At 30.8% G+C, this 26,745-nt stretch overlaps 1 protein-coding gene across 1 annotated transcript in view; it reads right to left on the reverse strand.

Annotated features, from left to right (window-relative positions):
- Positions 1-13,836: 13,836 nt before the first annotated feature.
- Positions 13,837-26,745, reverse strand: part of LRRN3 (leucine rich repeat neuronal 3) — a 56,305-nt gene continuing 43,396 nt past the window's right edge. Inside the window, exon 2 of the mRNA XM_074268287.1 lies at positions 13,837-16,947. Coding sequence (XP_074124388.1) covers positions 14,463-16,589 — 2,127 coding nt within the window. The 5' untranslated portion in view covers positions 16,590-16,947 and the 3' untranslated portion in view covers positions 13,837-14,462. The remainder of the gene's footprint in view (positions 16,948-26,745) is intronic.

Raw genomic sequence — 26,745 nt, forward strand, 5'->3', positions numbered from 1 at the left:
AGCACGTCACACATCAGATTGTATAAGATGACAGAAAATGGGAATGGCAAATTTTAGAGTGGATATGTGGAAAGAAGATATACTAAGCCATGAACAAAGCTGTGAATAAGTCCAACAATTCTAGAGAAAAGTTTGAGATTGTACCCAAGAGTTAATAAAAATTTACATACTCTCTGAACCAAGAATACTGCTCCTACCTGAAAAACAAAGGGAAAGGACCTATGTATTTATAGAAGCTTTTTGTGGTGGTGGCAAAATTTTTGTAAGCTGTGGGGATGAATATTAATTGGGGAATGTTTGAATAAATTGTGCCATATGATTGTGATGGAATACTTATATGAAATGACACAAAGCAAAGTGAGCAGAACCAAGAGGACATTGTATATAGCAACAGTAATATAGTAACAATAATCAACTATGAAAGATTTAACTACTGTGATTAATGTGGTGATCCATTAAAAATGCTATTCATCTTGACAGAAAGAACTGATAATTTCTGAGTATAGATTGAAAAGTTATTTCCTTTCACTTTATTTCTTGCTTTTTTGGTAACATGGATTAATTTTAAAATAAAGCAGGCAGAATAGTTGAGTTGAAGAATTTTAGAGACAATCTATTGGGAAGTATAATAGAGAATCATTTGTGAAAGTTTAAAATATTTATCATGAGTCAAAGAAGACTGAATTGAAATTAATAATACAAAATTTTTCAGTTTTCCTTACTTGATGTCATCTCTAGTCTTTTCACTATCCTACTGGCATGGCTCTGAATGTGCTTTATTTTTTCAATGTAATTCTTAAAGTATAGTATTTAGAACTCAATATAGTACTGTAACCAAGTGGAGCCTAGTATTTTTTTTAGATACTTATATAAGTGAGTCCAGAATAATATTAGCATTTTTACCTACAATGTCACATTCTTGAACAAAGTTGGGTTTTTTGGTCTATCAAATCCTCAATATTTTTTTCATACTAAATATTATCAAGCCATACTCTTATACTCTCTTATACTCATGAAATTGATTCTTTATGCCTAAGTGAGAACTTCATATGTCCCTATTACATCTAATCCTGTTTAATTCAGTTCATCATTCAAAGCTGTTGAGAAGTGCTTAAATACTTTTTCATCTAATGTGTTTAATTCTTTTCAATTCCATATCATTTGAAAATGTGAAAAAACAAACAAACAAATGCAGAGGTTTATCTGTATCTCTCAAGGAGAATATGCAGGTATTCAGAGAGGACTACTACCTCTGGTGTACACTTTGCATACAACTCTTAAACTTGTGGCTCCAAGAAGCTGTCACAAGTGCAGTGATAAAAGTATTTCAGCAGATGGTCTAAACCAGCACAACAGTAACTGACAGACCTCAAGTATATCAGTGGTATCTGTTTGATACATGAGAGACTTCCTCTGGCTGAATGGTCAGATGAGAACAATTTCTTGCAACAGCCAAGCAGGTGGCTCGATATATGTGCTGTGGAGCACTTAGAGCTTGGTCACATATTGAAGACACCAAGGTCATCTATTGCATCATGTCCCATTGCCATTGATCTTGACTTTTGTTTTGCCACTGAACCCTGGTGACCCTGGAAGAGAGAATGAGATTGATGACTTTGTGCAACTCTGTCTCAATTAAATCTGCTAGTGCAATTCAAAACATCACCCCATAATGTTATTAGTCCTCTACAAAAACAAAGGACAAATAACAACACTAATTAAAGGGCTCCTCTATGCCAAGCACTGTGACATTTTCTGAGAATAAAAAGACAATGACTGGAGCAATCCTAATTGCACAAGTAAGTGTATAAATTGATAAATTGAAGGCTCTCTGTTCTTTTTTCTTTGCATTTTGTCCATGAAGATAGAATGTTTTATTAGGAGTTTGCTGTGCTATGACTGTCATTACCCTAATTTATTTTCCTACTTACCATATCAAGAAGAAAAAAGTTAGGTAGATCCTGTTCTTGATGAAACTAATGATTTTTTTGATCGTGGTTTCCCCTCATTTGGGATGGGGAGAATCTGACAAAATTTTTGTTCTTTCTCAGTTCTGTAGAACTTATTCTACATAATGTTTTAAAAATCACTAACAACAGTTCAGTGATCTATCTTCAGTTGCATAGTATATAGTTTGTCAGGTTTTATGACATGAACTAATGGAAAATAGTATTAGGACAGCCTTCTCATATTCTTACTCATTCTTTATTTTTAACTATTATGTATTTGTTTCCATCATCTTTCATGCTAAAGACTTTTTCTCTTTCAAATGGAAGACAAATTAAAATAAGAATTTAATGTTAAAACATTTAGCAATGTTTTTGACCCTTCTACATCTTACTCATAGCATATTTTTCAGCTATTGTTGGCATGCTGTGAAGCTATACTGATTCAGAATTACTGAATTTCAGGTTTCCCTTTGCTTTGGAACTTCTTTCTTGGTTATATGATTGTTACCTTCAGCCTGCCCTGAAAACCCGAACTGAGTCTACATTCTCTGATCCGGGGAATAGAGTTTGAAAAGTACTGACTGTTTCTAAATGTGTTTCTTGCTCCACATACATTTAGATCCCATTAGCAAATTCTCTTTTCTGTTTTTCAAGGGCAGATTTGCTTTCAGTCTGAATCATACCTGGGATGTGGGGGAAAGAACTTCCGGATCACAGCCATTCCTACATCCTACAATAATGCAAGGATATATTGGGAACTCTTCATGCCTGGTGATCATTTCTGCCCTGGTGCTTAGTTTCAGATTCTCTTTTAATTTCTGGGTATTGAATGTCCTCCAAAGGCATGTTCCAGACCAAATCTCTTTTACATTTTACAGACATTTTTATTTCCCTAAACTGACCTAGGCTATAAAAAATGACTGTGACTTTTTCTTGAATTTCATGGTCAGAATTGGATTAGTTGTATTTTCTATGTCTTTGTGAAAGAGATTTGATGCAGGAACTAGACAGTCCTTTTTCTGCTACTCTGGAATTTTCAGTACCTCTTTCAAATTAACCAATTTAGCAGCCAATAGTTTCTGTTGTATTTGGCATAGATTATCAACCTTAGCTTGTTCTGTGTGTTAGTGTTTCAGTATTATTCTTACAATACCATAATGTTCTTGATGTCATTTTGTACACATGTTTTATTGATTCTGAGTTAATGTTAATGACTTCTATTCTTCTACGTTTTTATCTTTAGACTCCATCATTTCCCATTTATTAAAATATTTTTTCTTCAAGACACATAGATTGAACTTCTCTCTCCTTATGGCATTATCTTCTGCAGAAAATGATATTGGATTATAATATTGAACCCTCTCTGTACATATGTGAATTTTTTCTTCCCCTTTCTGGCTATGTTAGACTATGATGGGTTTTGCACTCCTTCTCTTATTCTGTATTGGATGATATTTTTTTTATCCTGCAGAATAAAACTTTTTAGTTACAAAAAGGCAGTATTTTCAGATTGAAACTCAGAAAAAAGAATAAAAATATATACAATTTTTATTTATGCCAACTCTAGCAGTTTAGGAAGAAAGACTAATAAACTGCAGCTGTGTTGCCAGACTAATCTACCTTGTGAAAGATTCTATCAAATACTTGATTATACTGCACTTGTATTGCTCTGGAGTGAACAAAAACCATGATGTTGTTAAAATGCCCTGTTTTTAAATTGTTGTGAAATAACTGTAAATTGGCAGTCTGTTGCTAACAATTATTCTTATCAAAGTAACAAATATTTCATAATAGAAAGAAAATACTTTTTAACAATGACTGTGGAACGTTGAATTAAATACATGGTTATCATCATTATTGTTGTTGTTATCCAACATTTCTATAGAACCCATTATGTGTCAGGTACCATCTTATGTTCTTTATGCATATGATCTCATTTGAGCCTCACAAAAACCCTGTCATGTACTGAGTGCTATAAATGTTAGATTCTTCTCCTTTTCATCATCCTCCTTCTCTCCCCTTCTTCTCTCCCCTTCTTCCTCCTTCTTGTACTACTGTCTTAATATACACATCTTAACTTGTAGTTCTAGGAAAATTACACATAGGTTTATGAATGCCATGAGAAATTTTGTTGCAACTATCTAGAGAACCTTTGGTGATTAATGAAAGGTATGTTCTAGTTCATCCAAAGTTCAGCAAGCTCTTATTCTTAAATACCCCTCTTTAGATTTAACAATAATGAGGTACCAATTGTATCATTGAAGGGAATGAGGTAAGTTAGCAAAATGAAAGAGAGGGCAAAAGAGGATAAAAGATCTTACTTACGTTACTTATTACCAGCTATGAAGCATTGGGCATTATCCATTTTGGCTTCTGTTTCCTAATGAGTAAAATGACTAAATGGAATCCACAGTTTTTATTCTTTGAAGTCTAGTGATAGTTAACTGCTTTTCTCATGAAGTAGCCAATCCCATCTTTAGAGAGCTCCAGGTAGTGGAGTATTGCTTCCCTTATGTGGAAATCTCTCACCTCAAACACTTATTAGCTTCATGACCCTAAATAAGTTATTTAACTTCCTTGATGTTTGGTTCCCTTAAATATACAATGGAAATAATTATACATGCTACTCATAGGGATATTGTCTAGATTATATGAGACAGTATATATAAATCACATTAAATTTTTTACACTATTTCTCAATTACTCTGAGAAATTTACATCTATAATTTCAGTATGTTGGTTCTAGTCTTGTAATCGGGGAATTGCAGAATAAATCTAAAGAATTTTTTGCATAAAATAGAATTTTTAAAACAGAGAAAATAACAACATAATTTTGCTGATTTGGTGGAACAACTTCAAAATTCCATATCTAATTTTATGGTAATGGGACTCCTTTTTGTAGTAAGAGCTTTTATAAAAGAAAGGGAATCTAATTCATTCTTGTTGTTTAAGATTAGAAAGTTTCTCCAGAATGATCCTAAATGATCCATCTGTGATAGAAAATTCTGATTTCACATGAACATCCTGTGTTCCTGAGCTGGAAAGATATACAAGTTTAAAGATATTTAGCAACTTAGGCTGTCTGTCAAAGCAACTAAGGGCTGTTTAACCATTTTGAATTATTCTCTATCTTTACATTTATAGGAACTTAGGAAATTAAAAAGATAAACTCAAGAGAAAAAAAATTTATTTTCATTGTCAATAATTTTTAACTTTCAGTCTTTATGACAAGCCTTCCATCTTAAATTTATTTTATATTTACTGGGCTTTCAAAATAATCTGGTTGATAAGGATTATGTTGGATGTGTTGGGTTTTTTCCCTGCTACAATAATAGAAAAGGGAAGGTAGTGTCTTTATTGTTTTATTAGTGTTAAAGATATATGTGATATATGGGGAAAAGCCATTGGATTTGGAATCATAAAATCTGTGTTTGTGTCTTGATTCTTATAGTAAGATCTTGAACAAGACATTTACAGCAAACTTTCTTTTGTAAAATGAAGAGAACGGTATATGCACTGCCTCTACAATGTGATTTTAGGCCAATTGTTTTGCAAACTTCATACTAAAAATATATGGAATATAAGCATTGGTAGGGCTTTGAGAGTTTTTCTGAGACATAGATTTAGAGTTGATAGGTCTTTTAATCCTTTACCTCATTTTACCATTGCAAGAAACTGAAGCCCAGAGAGGTAAATAACTTTTTCAATGTCCTCCCCAATAAAATAAAACTAACAAAGCTTTGTTTAATCTATATTTGCTCAAGAACATCACGGACATCTTTGAGGAGCAGCCATCCAAATTGCCAATATTATTGTTTATAATAAACTACTTGATAGATTTACAATTTCTAAACTTTTTTCTCCATATTTTGCTTCTGTATCCAAATGAAACCTAAGAAAGAGAAAAAAAAAAGGTATTACTAATCCATTTTAGAAATAAAGAAACTGAGACTTTTAGAGCTTACCTTCAGCAAAACATGCACATAAACCTCTTCAGCTATAATACTATTATTATATTTTCTTCCTATTTCACATATTAAACATGTGTACACTACAGGCTTCTATCCTAGACCTTTCTCTTTTCTTTTTTTTTTTTTCCTTCTTCTTTGCTAATTTCATCTACTGCCATGCCTTACATTATAATCTATTTGCAGTTGATTCCCATATTCCATCTACTTAGCCCCACTTATTCCCACAAATAATTCTTGCTCTTAACCTTCAATTGTCTGATATTGTTACCACCTGGATATCCTGACAGCACCTCTGAATCAAAATGTTCAAAAGTGAACTTTTCTTTAAGAGACCTTGTGGCACAATGGGGGAAAAAACAAAAAACAAAACAATACAAAACAAAACAAAACAAAAAAAACAAACAAACAAAAAAACAAACCTGATATCATAGTTGCAGAATATGAATTTGAATTCCAGTTCTGGACAAATAAATTCTCTAAATTTCAGTTTCATCATTTTTAAAAGGGCTGAGTGGCATTTTCATAGAATGTTTTTCTTGTTTTGGATGGTTAACTGCCACCCTTTGAAAACTCTTTCTTTTAAGGTCCAAAGCAAGTTCTGTGTCCTAAAAGAAATCTTTGTTCCTACAACCTGAATGTTTTCTCTCCTTAATCAATTTTTTTTCTACTATAGTTTATCTCTACCACTCCTCCATCTTAATTGTGTAGAGCAGAATATAAACTCTTTGAAGTCAAAGCAATTTCATATTTTCATTGCCTATACTGTCCCTTACATTCTACAGTTAATTAATAAATGTTCATTAATTTTAAAAGATAATTTTAGTATCTTTGATCTGGAAGGAAACTTAGAGATGATATAAACCAACATCTGTTTTAATTTAATTTTGTCAAATATTATTTTGGCACAAGATATAAATATTAATAAACTTATAATTAAATTTCCATCTTAAATACAGTTAGGAATTTAAAAAACTGTTTTTAACTGATAATATACAAACAGCTTCTTCTTTACTCTTTTATAGTTTTTTAAAAGAAAAGGGGAATCTATTTTAGCATTTATAAGTTAGTATCAACATTGTTTATTGTATTTCATCTGAGTTTTGTTGAAGTATAAACAGTTATAAGCATTGTATATATCATTGTTCAGTTTTGCTTTCTTTATTCTCAACCTCTTGATATAAGTCCTTCTCTATCCCTGAAGCTTTTTAGATAAGAAATATGTAATATATATATATACATATATATATATGACATATATTTATATATTTTACATATTTAGAATTTACAAATGAAAGGACTAAGGCCAAAGGAGTTTAAATAATGTGTCTAAAGTCACATGACCAATAAATAATAGAAATGTGATTTGAATTCAAGTCCTTTCACTAGAGAGTCAGTGTTCTCATCATTAAATGTCATTTTGGGGATGAATTTAATCCTAAATTTTTAGTTTAATTTGATTTAGGTTTAGTTAGATTTAGATCTAAGAGAAATCTGTGCAATAAATAATATGTACAAAGCCTATAACTTTTTATGCAGCATTGTCAATAAATATCTGGGAACAAAATTAAATGCAAATTTGTAAAAATAGCCACAAAATATCTAAAATGGTTATAAATTCACCTTTCCCATCAAGCTTCTGTCAAAATTTCCAAAGAGATTGAATTATTATAGATTTTAGGATTTAGAATAAGAAGGGACCCTAGAGACCTTTTTAAACCAAACTCCTTCTTTTAGAGATTGAGATCTTGAAAGGTTAAGTAACTTGCTTAAGTAGCAAAATTGGACTTCATACTTGTCTTGCTTATCCCCTGCTCCTCATTGTTCTATGGAAATTTCCTATGATAGGAGAGATATATTACTTTTTAAGAAAATTTGTACCGAAACCGAAAGTTCAGATTATTGTCTTTGAGTTCTTGAGTAATAAAGTTTTTATTTTTTTTAATTTCTAGAATTTATATGTTGTTTTCATAGGAGACCCATGTGATTCAATGTGGCACATTTTCTAGGTAGGACATAATGAAAACTAGAAAAGATCTAGTGACCCATAAAAAAAGCATTTGTTTACAGACTGCAAATTAGTTTTTTTAATTTTAAGCTAGGCATATAGAGTATGAAAATAAATAATTAGAAAATATCTAAAATCAAAGATTATAATATCTATATCTATATCTATATATATATATATATATATAAACATAGATGAACTTTTCTTTTTCAATTTCTGTCCATAATTCTTCCTTCATCATATTTATAACTGCCCTTATTAACCCTTCTTTTTTGTATTTCATGGTTATTCATTTGCTAAAGTTGTGAAAGAGATATATAAAGTACATCAATGGTATCTGAAAGAACGAAATTAGTAGTCCAAGCTAATGGACCATGTTTTCCAAAAAATTACTCTGAAGGTCCTAACAACAAAGGTGCCCACAGTTTTGGTACTTTTAGTAATATATGCTGTCTAAAATTAGGGAAAAAAATTTGGTTTAACTCTATCTTTAATTTCTCTCTTATTAACACATTATTTAACATGTGGACAGAGTGGAATAGATCTTCAGAATGAATGGGGAATTATAATCCCTTTAAAGGTTCTATACAGGAAATCCTATAAATATGATATTATATCATTTTGACTTCAAGGAAATGGAAAAGCTAAGAAGAGTACATTTCCATGCCTTCTATCCATTCTCTCCACATTCATCTAATCTTCTAAGCAAAGAAAGTTTATCTGGATGAGTTATGTTACTATTACAATTAATGAGATAATTGCATTTGCATGAATATGTATTTCATGTAGTAGACCAATATGAGCATTTTTACTTCTAGTATGTGCTAGAAATATACTCCCAAGTAAGTTTTCAGATTCTTGGAATCTAAAAAACATGTGTACATACATTTATACATTATTATGTTGAGGTGTCATATGGTTTTATAATACATATGTATTATAAAACATATTTATTTTATGTTCAGCAGTTATAGTATTATTATTAATAGTAATAGTATTAGAGAGAGAAAATGGAGACAAGTTCCCCTTAGAAACTTCTTGGTCCCTGTGCACTGGAAATAAAAGTGTTAGTCCTTTGAACTAAATAACCTCTTGTGTAACCATCTTCAAAATATAGATGTATGAACATGCATATATGTAAACATATGAGTATATATACATATATATTCACATACATTATTTTGAAGCATTTTATAACCCTTTAAAATAGTCCTATACCTTATTATTATGGGTAACATTGTGTAATTTTCTTCTGAAGACCTGTTTGGATATATTTTGCTCATATTGTTTTAATCATACTTCTGATAACCAAAGACCTATTATTCTTTTTACAGCCTTGAATCTAGTACTACAAATGACAGGAAATGTTTTATATATTGCTCTCTGTTTCTTGCAATGCAAGGATCAGGAGAATCAATTTATTTTCTTGACTCACTCCATTACTTGTTCCAAAGGTTAGTAAACATTATGAATGGGTATCACAATTGAATTTTCCATCGATAACTTTAGACACTGAACCATATGTTAAAATGAATAGTTGGAGTTTCCTTACAATGGCCACATAATCTTATTAGTTTTTTGAAGATATATTATAGATAGGAAAGATAAATATAATACCAGATAGCACTATATTGTCTTCAAATGCATTGTAGTTCATTCTTCTAAAAAGCTTCTAAGTCACCTAGAACTCTTTTGGATATAAAATGCTGGGCCTTATACAATGACTTATTTTTTTTACATATTCTGAATTGTTTCTCAACTTCAAATCACTATTATAGAAATAAAATAACTTTAGGATAGTTCCAAAAGATATACATACATACATACATACATATATATATATATATATATATATATATATATATATATATATAAAAACATATCACATGATGTGGTCTCATGAAAAGAGTATCAAATTGCTTGTCAGGGAACTCTGGGAACTCTGTCATAAATTAAGTATTTCATGGAACAATCACTTAACTTTTGGGCATTATTTTTCTCAGCTTAAAAATTGAATTGGATTTGAGAATACTGAAGTTTTTCCCCCCGATCCTGATCTAATAAAATTCCTTACACATAACAACTTTTTAAAATTTCAATTACCGATTTGACTAAAAGTATCTTTCGATAAATTTAGAAAATGGTTTGTGACTGGTATTATATAATACTAAAGACATTTCTCTAACTTCTATGTCTAAAATGTTTTGCTTTAGTTGTTTTTTTTTCTAATCTCTGAGGAAAAAGTCATTGAGAAGCCTCATTCCTTTGCTTCAAATTCAGTGCTGAATAAGTTGTGTATCATGTTATGAAAACACACCCTGTTTTTGTTGAAACTGTGGTAATTTTCTTGTATTACATAGAATCCTGTGTTATTGGTCTTAAATTTATTGTTTAATGAGTTCTAATTTAGATGTGACTGCATTATTCTAGTGTAATGCTACAATCCTTCTAAGCATCGATTCAGTTAATCAAAGGAAAGGGTTATAACAATTAGAATTATAGGACCGAGGAGCAAAAAAAGAAAAGGATAATACTGTACCTTGATGAAAACTTGAAAATTAAATGATCAAAGAGAGGCTGACCATTTATGCTATTTAATTTGTATATCTCCAAATATTCTTTTATCAGTTTGTTATTCAATTATTTCAGTTATGCCTGACTCTTGTGATCCCATTTGGAGCTTTTTTGACAAAAATATTGGAATGATTTGTTATTTTCTTCTTTAACTCATTTTACTGCTAAGAAAACTGAGGCAACTATGGTTAAGTGACTTGCCAAGCGTCACAGCTAATAAGTTTCTGAGACTGGATTTGAAGTCAGGTCTTCTTTCAATTTATACCCATTTACTTATTTCTGAATTCTCATATGAAGAAATTAAATTGCTCATGCCTAGTTCTTAATATATAATGTATTTAGACTAATAATGCTAATGCCATAGATTTTCTTTTGATTTAGGAAAAGCTTGCTCTGTACACAGTAGAATGGCATGCTTTGCATATTCCATTATTATTCTTTTCTAATTTTGTTTGTCATTTTGTAGAGCATCATTTCTATTCCTTTGTTTTAACTTTCATAGTATCTTGTCTATATTGAATTTAACTAATGAAAATTACATCAGATAAAGTTTTTCAAACTGCCTAAATTTTGGATTTGTATTTTAGCAAACAAGACTTAGTTATTGGCATGTGTTAACAAATATACAATCTTGTTTGTATTTATTTTGTGAAAAGCTCTATATTAGTCCTAGATAACCTTGTAACTTGCAAATCTTTTATTTTTTTCTAAAACAATACTGATATATATATATATTGCAATAATGACTAAAATAAGGTGAGGAAATATGTTTAGTTCACAGACTGCTTTGTAATTATTAAAACGCAAAAAAGTGCAAATAAGATGTTCACTAGTAAACATTTAGCCCCCGGGTTTTAATAGCCCAAATTCAATTTTAGCCAGAATACTATCATATTATGGTCTTAATCCTATATACCCTCAAAATTGGGTTATAATGTTCTGATATGTTGAATATGTATTTGTACTAATTTTGAATTAATAGCATACATTTGTGTTCTATTTGTAAATCATTATAGGTTCTACCACCATCTCAGTAAATCCTGAATTTTGATATTTTGAACAACATGCTTTCTGACTTTCCTAATATAATGCTTTGCTCTCATACTGGTCATGTCATTTTAATTTATTTCTTGTTTTGATTGGATAAAATTCTTTAAAATTAAATGTAAATTTTGTTTATTATTACCAAATGGCAATACTTTATTAGGGTTTGAATTACTAAAATATGTTACCTATCACAATTTTGTATAAACAATTTTTTTCATCATAAAAAATTAACATTTACCTAGCCCTTCTGCTTTAAAGATCTTATTGATTATTGATGAGAATTTTTTGTTCCAAAACTATGGTTTCTATTCTAGTTATTTCATATTCAAATAAACTTTTTTTTTTTATTTACATGTTTTCAGTACCTTGACTAGTGCACAGGTAATTTTTTTTTTTTTTTTTGGTGAGGTTTATTTAGTAAGTCACATAGGGAGTATGAAATGTCATTCTTATTATTGAAACAAATGTATTTTCTCCCTCAATAGCAAATTTAGATTAGATTTTAAACAAAGTAAATAGCATTTTGGCTCACTATGAACAGCTGTATTTATTCAGCTGAAACGAAAATAATTTTTCATTTCAGTGCTTGCTATTAGGTGTTCCTTTAGAGCATTTATTTCATACCATTTTTCCCTAAGGTATCATTACTTAAAATAAATTAGATTCTGTCCTGAAGTCTATCTGCAGTAGTTCTCAATGCAGATATGTGCAAAGACAAACATGTAAGATACATGAGCAAGTTCTTGCTGACCTATACAGTACCTTCATCATAATAGGTCATATTCCAGCTCCTGTATTTTTGACAAATAGCCTTGCTGTAAAAAGCTCTGTCCGTGCTACTGAAATCTCTCATGATATATGAGTGTGTCTCACTGATAAATTCTAATGTCAGACTGCGTATGATGGTGATTCATCAGGTTGCAAAATGTGTGTTCAAAACGCATTGAATTTGTAATGTTCAAATTCAGAATGTTTTAAAATTAATACTCTTCTTCTTTTTCTTCTTCTCTATTGAAGGAATTCCCAATTACCATCAGATAATTCAGAAAACAATGTTTTAATTAGAGACTGTGGTTCTTTCAATAATTTAATTCAGTTCAATTAATAAATATAAAATATCTATATGTGTAAGTCATTTTGTCAATAGTTGGGAGGTAAGGAAGGCAAATATCCCCTAATGGCAATTAAAATTATAAAAGTTCTATACTGTAAATGTTCTTCGGCCAAAAATATTTTGATAGTGTGGAATAAAATTTTGACAGTGTGTAAATGATAAACAATTAATTATGAGTAGGAATAGAAATGATTAACACAGAAGTCTTCTACCATTGCACAAGTAAGTTCTTCATCTATGCCAGTTGTATTTTTATTATATCAGAGAATTTTTTTCATCATTCTAGTCCAGGTTAGATATATGGAGATATACATATTTTTGATACATGGAAAAGTCTAAAAGAAATCAATTATTCTTGAAGCTAAATTGTGAATTATATATATGAAATGATTAATAACTTCCAAGATTTCAAACAGGTATCAAAATACCCCATAATAATATCTTTTCCATATTATTCTAATCACAGAGGTACTTATGTAGCATTATTAACTATTTTAATCTGAATTAGTCTTTTTGGTGTTGCTTAAGTTTTTAGTACAAACTGCATAAACTTTGAAGTTATGTATAATTTAATTCAATTTACCTTCTTTCAGAAATCATTAGATTTAAAAGCAAGTATTTTGGATTAAGAAATGTCTACCACCTTTCAACTGTGTTTTAAAATGTAATCTTGCTTTTTTTTTAACATTATAGAAAAGGAGGATATTTCTCCAGGTTTTATTTGCAAACATCCCAAATTACTGAATTATTTGTGCATTCTTATGAGATTTAACCATGTTATATGTTTAGGGTCACTTTAACGGGAGGAAAATATCTTTGAGGAAAAAAATATCTTTGAATGTTAAAATTTGGCAGAATTTTCTGTAAAGCAAAATCCTTAATATTGAGATGCAACTGAAGATTAAATTAAGCATTTTCTTTAATTCAGATATTGGATTTACATTGTTTGAATACCATAATTAAATCTTGTCTTCAAGTTACTATGTGGAAAAGGAAAACACAAAAACAAATCTGGGATCACACTCTAAATACATAATACCCTTATGATTTTTTTTCTATATTCAAAGTATAAAACACTGTTGCTATTTTTATGTCACAGAATTATAAAATAATCTACAAAATATATTTTCTGCATGAATTGTAATTAAATAGCCCAAGAAAAATTTGTCGCTTCAGAATTCAGAACTCCATTGTAACAGAAAGGTGTGTATGTTTTTTTTTTTTTAATTCGCCGTTAAAATGATTATTTTTGTCAGATAATATCTCTCAGAAATTGGTTTTATTTAGAAACAAAACAAGACAAAAGCAATTGATTTTAATCCAAAATGTATTTTTCCTCATAAAAAAAGTTTCCACATACTCACTGTGTCTACTCTACATAATTTGTCCATTTTGTTATACCACGTGCCAATTCAAGTTTATCTGGTCACTGCAAAAACTCGTGACTAATATGTGTAATGCAACACAGGAGGAGGTATTGCTCAGTTCGACTACTCTTACATATTTAAAAAAAATACAGAAAATGTTCTTGTTCACTTGAGCTGTATTCCAGACAGAAAAGTCAAATGAAAGGTCTAGAAAATGAAGTTGTTTTATTTGGTTGCCACAGTACCCTTTGAAGCCAGCTAATTAAAATACATTTTTAAATGCTGAACTCATACATGTTTCCATTTGTCAGCAGCAGCACTGATAAAGTCTAGACTTCTTTCTAAAGGATAATATTTCTGTTCCTTTGATTTAGCACAATCGTAGTCTTGTGCTTTTCTTCACAGAAATTAAGATTGTTCTTTTTAACAACCATTTTAAGACATGTTTGTTGGAACACCTATGACAGTTGCTTTTACTTCAAGTGCTGTGCTTTTCTCTTTTCTTGCATCCCAAAGGCTGATTAGAGGAGGATAAAGCTCACTAAATGCAAATGTTGGCTTCTGTAGGTAATTCCGTACATAGCTGTGTCCAGCATCACAGTTCATCTCCTGAGAGATGCAGCTGAAAAGACATATCACACTGATTACCCCAAGAAGACCTCCTAGGCAGGCAATGAATGCTGTTATGTTATTCTTTTCATAACTTTTAAGATCAAGATCCAATCCTTTTGTGGTGACATTAATGCATTGTTTTTTGTTTTGCTGGTAGATAGTAGGGATATCAATGCAGATTTTATATTCAGTCGATGGATTCAGATGTGTGAGATTATACACCTTGACATCAGATGGTATACGAGCACTTTGGGCAGCATGAGAATTTTCAGTTTTAACAAAAGCAGTCCATTTAACACTGGATTTAAGAATTTTTGAATTTGCTTTCCAAGATACCAGTACTGAATTAGACTGAACATCTTTTATCTTAATATTCAAAGAACCATTGTTATCGTGGGGAAAAGAACCATCAACTTTGATCATAATTGACTTTAGATCAGCACCAACCAGATTAGTTGCTATGCAAGTGTATAAACCACCTTCCTTTGGAGTTATGTCACTTATGTCTAAAGTACCTTCAGAATGGACATAAAACTTGTCAGAAAGAGTATTTGGCAAGAGCTTGTGACCTGATGGTGTGATCCAATAGATTTCAGGCTCTGGCTCTGCTGTAGCTCTACAGTGTAATGAAACATAACTCCCAGCTTCTAAATCCAGATTAGAAGGAAAACTTTCAGGAGCAATCAGAGGGAGACAAATTTCCATCATTTCCCTGAAATGTACTTGCCGAACATTCTGACCTTGAAATTCAGGAGGGTCCACACAAAGCAGTGAATCAGGTTCCATCAATCGAATATTGGTTTTATTCATATTGATCCAGCGGATAACACAGTCACACCTGATGGGATTGCTGTGTATGCTGATTTCTTTGAGGTTTGGCAGGGACTCAATGGTTCCATGGTACAGGGCACTGAGGGCATTACTGTTGAGCATGAGTGATTCAAGTTTGGGAAGTCTGTAGAATGCATTTGGATGTATGTATGATAATCTAGGGTTGTTAGTAGCTTCTATTTTTCTTAGATCTGGTAAATTGTCAATAGCAAGACTATCTATAGAAATTAACTCAGGCATATTATTTATCCCCAACTCTTTTAGATGTAACATGTTGCTAAAATCTCCTCTTCGTATTCTATTGATAGGATTCTTATTGAGATCCAAAAATTTGAGGTTAATTACTTTTTGAAGAGCCTCATGAGGCACTTTAACAAATCTGTTATCATAAAATGAGATACTTTCTAAATTGTCCAGGCCAACCAATGCATTATCTGGTATTTCAGTGAGGTTTATGCTAGCTATTACCAAACTGCGGAGATTGATAAGTGGCTTAAAGTTCATATCTTTGATTCTGATGATTGGATTCTCTCCAATCATGAGAATCTCTAGATTTGGAATAGCTTCAAACCACTTACTGTTGATCATTTGCAATCTATTTGAATTGAGATGAAGTCGAAGAAGATTATGTAGACCAATAAAGGCTCCTGGTGAAATGGTAGAAAGGAAGTTATGATTAATATAGAGTTCTTGTAAATTGTTTAGCCTGGACAGACATTTTTCAGGCAGCTCAGTAAGTTTATTTTCCTCCAGGTAAATGGAAAGAAGTTGAGGCATCTTTCTTACATTAATATTGGTGACTGAGGATAAGTTGTTTTGTGATAAGTCCAGGCCAGTGAGGTTCACTGGAAAATCTACTGAGTTTTCAATTTTTGCAATATTGTTGGTCTGCAGCAATAGGATCTGTGTGTCAGCAGGTAATCCGTCCGGGAAATTAAAAAGTCCCAAATCATTACAATCCACCGTGAGAGCTTCCATGTACATGGATCTTGGAGTAAACCAAGGTCTGATTTCACAAGTACATGATGGTGGACAATCCACTCTTTTATCTACCGCTTGTACCAGTGTAATGAGAGCTAGGCCAAGTAGCACCTGAATTTTGAGTGGCATGTCCTTCATTTTAGCACTCAGTCTTCAGAAATACAAAGGACTTTTAAACATTCCACAGCAGCTGCTCTTAAGTTCAATAAGATCTGGCTGGTAAAGAAAATGCTTGCATTTGTCAAATGATAAATACCAAGGAAATATAATGTTTGTCTTCCTGGAAAAAAGTGTCAAACCTGCAAATGCATTGTCCAAAAATCCCATGCATATTGGAGAACAGAAGATCACTATTGTCCTGATGAGATGAAATTGGTAAGCTTTGTGAAGATGGACTATATAGAGATGATCACTGAAGATTAAGCAATTCATTTATTTAGGAGTAATAATTTCATATCCCATGCTTGATTAGTGTCTGCAATAATAGCAGCATGACCTACAATTTAAGCAAAGGAAATAATTAGTATAAAAAGGCATTGCAGACTTTTAATTAATTTAGGCACCATTGAAAAGTTGTCATTATTCTTTTTTTTAATGATTATTTTCCCCAAGCTTGCCATTGATGCTTTGTAGCTTTTGATATCATTTTTCCCCTTTACAACTCATATAATTCTTGCTTTCTACTGCCTTTACTAAACTTTCATATTTTGTTTTCTAGATGCAAAGTGGTGTAATCTCACCTTTATGTGTCTATTATATATATATATATACATATATATATATATGTATATATATATATATATATATATATATGTTTTACATGTTATCTACTTATTAAAATGTTCACTCCTTGAGGGTATGGACTGTTTTCTTTTGTCTTTGTAATCACAGTGCCTAGCTAAGTGAACATACTAGATTCTTAATAAAAGCTGTATTGATTATTTTCTGTGTTAAAAGAATTGAAGTAAATAATCATTTCAATAAACAGCACAGAGCATAGTATCAGGCACATAATAAAAGTTAATACATGCTAATTTACTGGCTACAATTAAATAAACCTATTATGTTTCAAATTGTGATGCCATTCTCTTAAGGAATGATAGAAGCATATTTGTTCAGTTTTTTAAAAAAGTACTGAATTTCAATTGGATGTTCTATTGTTCTTTCTACAGCTCTACTTCTATCAGATTTTTATTATGGAGTATTTTGGATAATTACACCTAACATTTACATAGCAGTGTTCTGGTAGCAAACCTTTTTTTTTTTTTTTTTTTAACATCTATTGTGATCTATTGTGATCATCATAACCATCTTCTATTATTATTATCTGAATTTTATAGATGTAGAAACTGAAGTCATATTAAGTGACTTGCCCAAATTCACTTAACTAGTAAGAATCTGAGGCAGCATTTGAATTCAGGTCTTCCAAATTCCAAGAATAGCTTTCTAGCTGCTATATCACATGATGCTGATGACTTCATCTCTTCCCAAATTTTGAAGTTCCACCTTTATGCACACAATTCCCACATTAATTTAATTCAATAAATCCTCACATTTCATCTGAAGTGCAGAGTGAGTCTCCAGCTATCTATAGGTATAGGACAATACTTAATACCCTACTGCTACGACAAACTCAAAATATTTCATGACATTTGGTGCCTAGAGTCCATTCCTTCTGAGCTCACAATTCCCCTATGGTTCCATAATTCATTTTATGACCAATGTTCACAAGCTTGTGATTTATTTTTTGTATCTTTCTCTTTTTCTCTCATTCAAAATGATCATTAAGTTTTGTCAATTCCTCCTTTACAAAAATCTATTTTGTAACCATCTTATTTTTCCTGCCATGATTATAATGCATATACTTAGTACTATGCTCCCAAATTTGCCTTTTACTGCTTTTTACTTTCTAGTTCAGCCCATTAACCCACCCTGTGTAGCATTTCCAGATTAATATTTTTGTGCATAAATGTGCTTTGATAATTCTGCCATTCAAATATCTTCTCAGCCTACCTTTGTTTACTAAATAGGACCAATTTTTTTTTACCTAGTATTCTATATTATTCTGGCAACTGGCCTTTCCTTTGGAGGTCTTATCTCATTTTACTCCATGTATGAGCTGTAGTTCTGCTTTGTCCCAATGCATGTCATTCATGTTGTTCCTCATGCCTGGAATGTCTGCTCACCTCTTCATTTTTTCATAAGCAGATGTATAACTAAAATGCCACCTGGTCTCTAAAATCCTTCCTAGCACTACATTCTTATCCCCTCTTCTTTTCTCCCATTTCTCATATAATTTTTAGTTACACCACCCACAAGGCACACACATCATGTAGTAATGACTGTCATCATATTGTGCATTTGTATTTTCTCTCTGATAGATTCTTTGAATCATTTGACTTGTTCTCAAAGCTATTCAAAGCAAAAATTCAGAGTTAAACTCCGTGTTCCATTTTTATCTAAATATGTTTTATATTAGTTATTACCAATGAGTAAATGTCTTTATTATGTAAATAAAACAAACTTATATAATGTTTCTTCAAATGAATACTCATGTCTTTATAACAGAAACATGACTAATCTGACATACACTGCTGTAATTTCATAGATGCTGTGTCTGAAAAACAGCTTCTTTTTTACAGGCATACTATTTTAAATTAATCATATTGCTAACCATTTTTGCTTTAATGAAACAACTTCCAGATCATTACTGTAGTGATGATGAGCTATTTTCATTTCAAAATTTGTCTTGAAACAATGATATAAAGCAATCAATATTTTACTACATGCCTCTTTTCTTTTCTTTCTCCTTCTGAAAATATTGTGGTGATGTAAGACTGCATAATTACTTTATTAATATTGATGGATATATTTCAAAATGTGGCTACTGTGTATAGACAGAAACAATATTTTTAGCTTCAAAGAAATATCTTAAACCTATGTCATTGTCTCTAGAAATACATAGATAAGTTGATAGGTAGGAATCTTCATTAAGTTCTTACTGTGTATCAGTGACTGTGCTAAATGATGGGAACACAAATGAAAGGAAATAGAAAAGTACCTCTCCTTAAGGAGTTTGTATTTTTATTGGAGAAAGAAACACATAAAAGAGAATTTATTCCTTTAACTTAAGAGGAGAAAGGGTTATTTCTTTAAAATAAGGTTTCAAATAGAAAAGTGGAATTCAAGGGGAAAATGTATATGTGTGCTGTGGAATGGATCGAAATAATAGGAAATGGTATAAATAGGCTTTGCCCCCTAGGAAATAAAATAAAAGCTGACCGCTGACCTATAAGTGCCAAGGCATATGGCAGAAAAATTGAGAGTTCAACTGAGAACATATGACAGTAGTATAGTGCACTAGGAAGAGAGGCTTAGGTTTAAGTTTTATTCTACCATCAATCATTTGTTCTATGTTTTTAACTGGACTTGTGAATTCATTAGCACAGGGCTTCTCCCAGGAGGCTAATCATTTTCTGCTATCATCAGCTATTAGAATGTAACCTGACTTGTGCAGCATCACAGAGAGTCAAGATTTGAACCTGGGTATTCCTGATTCTTTAAGTAATTTTCTTTATCCTATGTCATACTGCACATTTGCAAATATTTACATCTTTTAGATGGAACTACCCTTATTTGGTTGTTACTGGGCAACCAAGTGGTGAAACATCAGCAAGAATTGAATTCAGATGTGTCCTCAGACACTGTGTGTTCCTAGAAAAGCTACTTAAACTTGTTTCGTCTCAATTTCTTCATCTGCAAAGTAAACTGGAGAATTAAATGGTAAACCTCTTTTAATATCTCTGCCAATAAAACTCTAGATGGATTCAAAAGTCAGACATGACTAATTGACAAAACAACAACATAGTTTGGACTAACATTAGATCTTCCCATTTTCCTTTTTACGTTGTCACTAAAGTTTTATCTATAAGAATAACTATTGAGTTCCAAATAACTACTGTTTTAGACTTACAATCAATGTAATATTGAATTACAGTTCCTGAAGTCAGGAAGTGAGACCATTGAGGTTCATTGGGCACATACATTAAGTACTTGATTTGACTCTGAGTCTCATGTCTGATTATGTCTGATATCCATATTAATTTTCTGTATTTCCTTTATGCTTGTTTAAAATCATGTATATATCCATCTTATTAGCATACAACTTAAAAGAATTCATTTAAATTAAAAAAACATATTTATGTCATGGTGCCAAAGACATATATATTCTCAGCTTTCCTCAATATATGTGATAACTATAAATACAGAATGTATAGATTTGCATTGAATTACAATTCAAATTAATCTAGTGAGAAAAAATCCTACCAATGAAACATCAAGCACTTAGCATAATGTCTGACTTATAGTAGATGCTTAAAAATTTTTATTGCTTGATTATTAATTCAGAAAATACATTTTATGACAATGATTGGGATAAATAAGAGAAAATAAACTTAAATTAGATTCTGATTCATCAGACAGGGAAAAAAGAAATGCTTGACTTGGACAAAAAACACTAACAGTAGAGAAAACAAATTATGTTTCTGAAAGTTTCGTCTTTATCACAATGTTGTAAGACTAATTTTTCTGCTGGAGAAATTCCTGGATTTGTAATCAGAAGACGTGGGTTCAAGTCATTTCTACCAGTGTTGTGACCTTGAAGGTATAATTTTTTTTCTCTGTGCTTAAATTCCTTAATTGTGAAAAAAAGGATAGACTCAAGCATAGAATCACAAAGAGATGAAAGGAACTGCACAAGTCATTTAGCCCAACTTCCTCATTTTATAGAAGAGGTAGTAATAGTTGGATAAAAGAAAAATTGAACCCAAGGCTTCTAACGTCATCTCTAAATTCCTTTCCACAAGAGTTCTTTTATTTACATGAGAAATATTTATATAAACCACTTAGCATACATTATTTTTTCCTTCCTACAACCCACAGGAGATAGTTGATGTTATCTTTATTTTATAAAATAATAATATTTATTTTATAAAATAATATTTATTTTATAAAATAAATAATAGTTGATATTATCTTTATTTTATATTTTGGTTATATGAGTTGCCTGTGGTCACATAGCAGGAGATGAGATTTAAACTCAAGTGTCTCTAGTTTCTTTAGAGACTTCATTATTTTTTCTACCACACCATGAAGCCTCTCATAAAATAAGAAAACTGCACTGCCCTACCTAGCACCAAGGTTCCTTACAGCTCTCTTATTTAATCAGTGTAAATTTTCATGTAGAGAATCTACTTAATCCTCTTTCAAAGAAGACAAATGAAAACAAAACAAAACATTTTTAGCATACCTTTGGCAAATGATGTATATATTTATTATCTGGAAAACGTTTTTCTTTCATTTGCTTCTTTGTGCATTTGATCATATCTGTTAATTGATTATACCAATAGCCATCCCATTTTGACCTAATTTGAGTTGCAGAACATCAACAGGTAAGTAATAAGTATAAATCAGTGATGAAATGATAAGGCTAATTTCCCTATAGAATGTTGGACGAAATCTCCACTAGAGAAAGCATGATTGAATACTAGTTTGAAATTTGGCATTCTTTATTGATCATTTCATGGTCCCTGAAAGGATAAAGAATCTCTCTTACTAATAAAATATTTGGAAGGAGTCAATCTCAGAGACAGAAGCCAAAGTTATTCTTTATTTCTTCTACTGGATTTGGAAGTCACCTATAGACTATAAAGTCTATGAAAATGAGAATTGTGCTTGCTTCTAATTCCATAATTCTTTTGGTGTTATGTAAAGACAATTTAGACACTCCAGAATAACTAGATTGCTTTAATTATTTAAAAATATATATTTAAAAATATATTTAATTATTTTAAAAATATTTTTTTAAAAATTGATTTTGTCACTTTTCAAGTTACCCTTTCCTTAAGTTTTAAATATGTTAGTCGTTAATGATTGTGAACTTTCCCACGGAGAAGAATGTTATTACTACTTCAATGGGATGCAAATCCACTTTTTAGCAAAGTATATATTATCTAGTAGGAGAAAGTTGGCCTAAAACTTACTCTAGAAACTTTGTCATTCAGTTCCTGTCATTAGGTGAAATGATTACTTAAAATCTCTATCATTTATATCCACATAGCAAAACCCAATAAAATGATTTTTAAAGCTAAAATAGGTATTTTGTTAAAAGTTGAAGTGTTAAAATGAAAGTGTTAAAATTTAAAGTCTTTAGGAAAAAAATTATTATTTAAAGAAATAAAGAGTTTAGGAAGACTTGACTTCAGATCCAGCCATAGACATCTTGTGCAAGTAATTTAACTCCATTCATCTCCATAAAAAGGAAAGAATTAAGGAAAGAAAAAAAGAAGGAAGAGAGGTAATGTGGGAAGGAAGGAAGTAGAAAGGAAGGGAGGAAGAGAAGGAAGGAAGAAAAAAATAAAGGAGGAAGGGAAGAAGAAAAAAGGAAGGAAAGGAACAAAAGAAAAGAAAAAATTAGAACAGATGATGAAAAAACTCAAAAGATGAAAAAGGTAGGACAAAAATGAGGATTTAATGACAATAAATGTATCTGGGTCGTTATTTTGAGTGATACCATTCTTTACACTATCTAGCTCTTATCTATATTATTTCTAAAGATCCTATTACCCTTTTCTCTTGTTTACAAATTCAACTGGTGTTTTCAAGTCATAGTAAAAGAAATATCTAATTAGATATTGATGAAAAGTGAGAAAGACAACGTTGGTGAATTGTCTACTGTTGTTCAATGTTTTCAATGTTCTGAATAAATGACTTATATTGATCAGTCTCAACAACAAATAAATGTCACTTGAATAATCATTTAATTTTTTTGAAAAATAATAATTCCTTTTACATGATTGTTATATTTTAAGTATTAACGTTTTAAGTTATTTAATATCTTAATTATTCAACATTATTTCTGTAATTGAAATCATATTATAAAATAAAAATAAAAATACTACTTTCTGATCTCTGGAAAGGGTAGGCAAAAAATTGGATATTTTTTTATTTAGAAATTCCAGAAACACTAATAGGAAATTCAGAGGAACAAAGGGAAACCAGAAAAATTCTGTTCCATAAAGTGTATAGTAAAAATAATTTTCATTTACATGAAAAATCGATAAGATGATGAGTTTTTTCATGATCTATTAAATTATTTGATTTTATCTTTTTGATCTTTTAAATAGATGGCTAAATTTTTTTTGTCTTTTGCAATTATGATGTAAAAATGGCTAAAGGAATTTAACAAGAAAAGTAACTCTTCACTTATAGTTATATATTATATATTATGTATAAGCAGATGATCTAACTTGTCTTTAAATGTTATCTATTTGTGTAAATTTAACTAAAGTAAGAAGTCTTTGGGTAAGTTACTAAAATTCTCTGAAATCTGGTGTGTGTGTGTGTGTGTGTGTGTGTGTGTGTGTGTGTGTATGTCAGAGAAAGAGACAGACAAAGGCAGAGGCACAGACAGAGTTGCTTTTACTAACATGCCCTGGGATAAAAAGAGTGTCTGGTTTTATTTGATTTTATTTCTTTTAATTGCACTCCTACAGTGGATCAACTCACCAAGAGTTATAACCATATTTAGGGGTTGATGTTGCCTACAGAATATGAATACCCTCAACATTGTTTCTTGTCACTGAAGTAACAGGCATCTAAGAACAGATTCAGAAAGACAAAAAAGAGAAAATACATGAGACTTTGGCAATCTTTCTTTTTCCACTTCAGTGGTCAGACAGTGATAAAAGTGGAAATGTAGCAGTTATACTGTAGTGGGCCTTACTGGCAAAAGTGAAAAGAGTTCACTTTTACAAGGACCAATTTAGAGGTGGAAGCACTTTCAAAACACAGCTGCTCCTACAAAGCTGCCTTTCAGATTTGTTCATAGAACAGGCTTTTAATTTCTGCCATTACAATCATTTCAGAACTTTTTCTGGATATTACCACAATGGTGACAAAAAAAGAGGAAAAAGACATTTCATATCTTTTTTCTTAATCTCTGCTTTTGCGTGCATCATTGTAAAGCATTAAACATTTCAGAACAAAACAAGAAAATAGAACTTTCTGATATGCATTTTATGTCTGATCTTCAATAAACATTCAGTTAAATCCCCATTGGGAATTTTTTCTCCCTTTCTTTTTTTTTTTTCTTTTTTTCTTCCGTTCTTTTTGTCATACTTATTTATTTAGCATAGAGTATGAAAATTTAGCTCCTTAATATATTTTAAATCTTGGAAATCTTTGGATAAAAGGCATACTATATTTGTCCATCTAACTCATTCTCTTTCCTATATTCTTTATTCACAAATATTTTATCCAGTATGCCATTCCAGAGCCTTCAGAACTTCACAATTGAGGCTGCTACATCTGTTGTTATTGCTAATGGCATTTTTCCAGGGAAGAAATTATGAAGCAGAGGTAAATTACAGAAAGATTTTGTATTTTCTTTTCAAAATAAAAATAGGGAGATGTGAGAATAGTGTTATAAACAGTGGTATACTCTAAAAATGTATGTACTTTCATTAAATTAACTCATTTTCCTTGATTAAGACCTTACTTTCATAAATATAAGCAACAACGTATTTTCCTGTAAGTTTGTTCTTTTCAATTTCTAGGCTTTACAGTTATTAAGAAAAAATACAGTTATCTCTCTTCTTAGTTTTGAAGGTATTTGATTCATAGGATCATCTAGTTAGAGTTGGAAAGATTATATAAGCCAATCTCTTTTTTACAATTTAGAAACGGAGGTCCACAAAGTTTAAGTCATTTGCCCAAGAAAATACAGCTTGTCAGTGGCAGAGGCAATGTTCAGATCTTAGACATCTGAATCTGAATTTAGCACATTTTTCACTGAATTAAAAGCAAAAATAAAGTATGATTAAATAATACTATAGGCTTAATACAATATGAGTGAATTTTCAAGACATATTAAATGCTGCATCTCAGTGAAATGCATTTCTTATATACTACTCAATAGTCACAGTGAAGGACATAGAACATCAAATTTAGCAGCAAAAGAATGAGTATTAATATATCTCTATTGGGAATCAATTTAATTTTCTGAGAGGTTTTAAATATATTTTACAAATATAACTAATACTACTAAATCTGTCATTTCTGGTCAGGTTAGATTGGGATAGGCAATTTTGAAAGATGATTTTTCCTTAGGGTTTGCAAGATTCATTATTCTGTGAAGTATGTCTATTAACTGCATAAGTCTATTCAGTGACATTAGACATGATTTAAAATTTCAAGTTTCTCTAATTCTTATGTCTATTTTTATTTTGTGAATTTCTGGCTATATCTTTTCTTTCTCTTTTTGGCTCCCAGACATAGATTTTGCCTGAGGGAGAGCCAAAGGCTTGAAATGTTTTATATGAGAGGAAGACAAGATAAAATCTCAAATTAGAGGCCATTACAGGAAAGCAATATTAAGAATTCTTATACCACACTGAATGCCTGATACCTGTGGATATTCTAATTTTCTAAAAAAGAAAATGATTTCTAGAAACTGTTTGATATGAAAGTTAACAATAAGAAAAATTGTCTTCTATTGATTAAAGGGATTTATTTTTAGATCTTCTCTCAACAAACAATGATTCAAATATTTCTATGTCATCTTTCCCAGTTTATTGAAAAAATAAAATATAAGGCCAAGAATATGAAATAGATGAAAAAAGGAGGAAAATTTTCTTGATACTCTGGTGTTTTTATAATAATTTTCAATACTGAATCAAAGGAACTATGGGGCAGATCAGCATATTCTGCCACAGAATTTAGATCTACAGAGAATATTGTGGATTACCTAGTCAGCATCTTTGTTTTGTGGACAAAAGAAATGAGGCCCACAAATAATACAGGGATGATTAGGGGTAGGACTGGGACTAGGACCTAGGTCTTTTATCCCATCCATTGTGTTTTTCATCATTATTTATGATATACTATGGATATCTTCAAAAATCACTAGAAAAGAAATTATATTAGTTGGCCTAAGTTCAATAACTAATGAAGACAAGGAGTTGCCATGACTACATTAAGAAGCTCAATTTTCTTCTGTAGTAAATTACAATCTGAACTCATTTGTGTAAAAAATTTGAATTTACTTTTCCCATTATTTATCTTTATATTCGCTTGTTATAAGATTCAGTCTTTCTTTTCAAGTATAATTGAAGGCTTCATACCCCTTGAGTATTGTTGCCCATTTGAATGGATGCTATGTCATAATAGTTGTAGCAGATGAGTCTACTTGAAGACCATTTATTTTTTCCCAGATATTAAAGATAGGAGAAATCCA

The sequence above is a fragment of the Sminthopsis crassicaudata genome, chromosome 5, assembly GCF_048593235.1.
Source record: "Sminthopsis crassicaudata isolate SCR6 chromosome 5, ASM4859323v1, whole genome shotgun sequence".
Classification (NCBI taxonomy): Eukaryota; Metazoa; Chordata; class Mammalia; order Dasyuromorphia; family Dasyuridae; genus Sminthopsis; species Sminthopsis crassicaudata.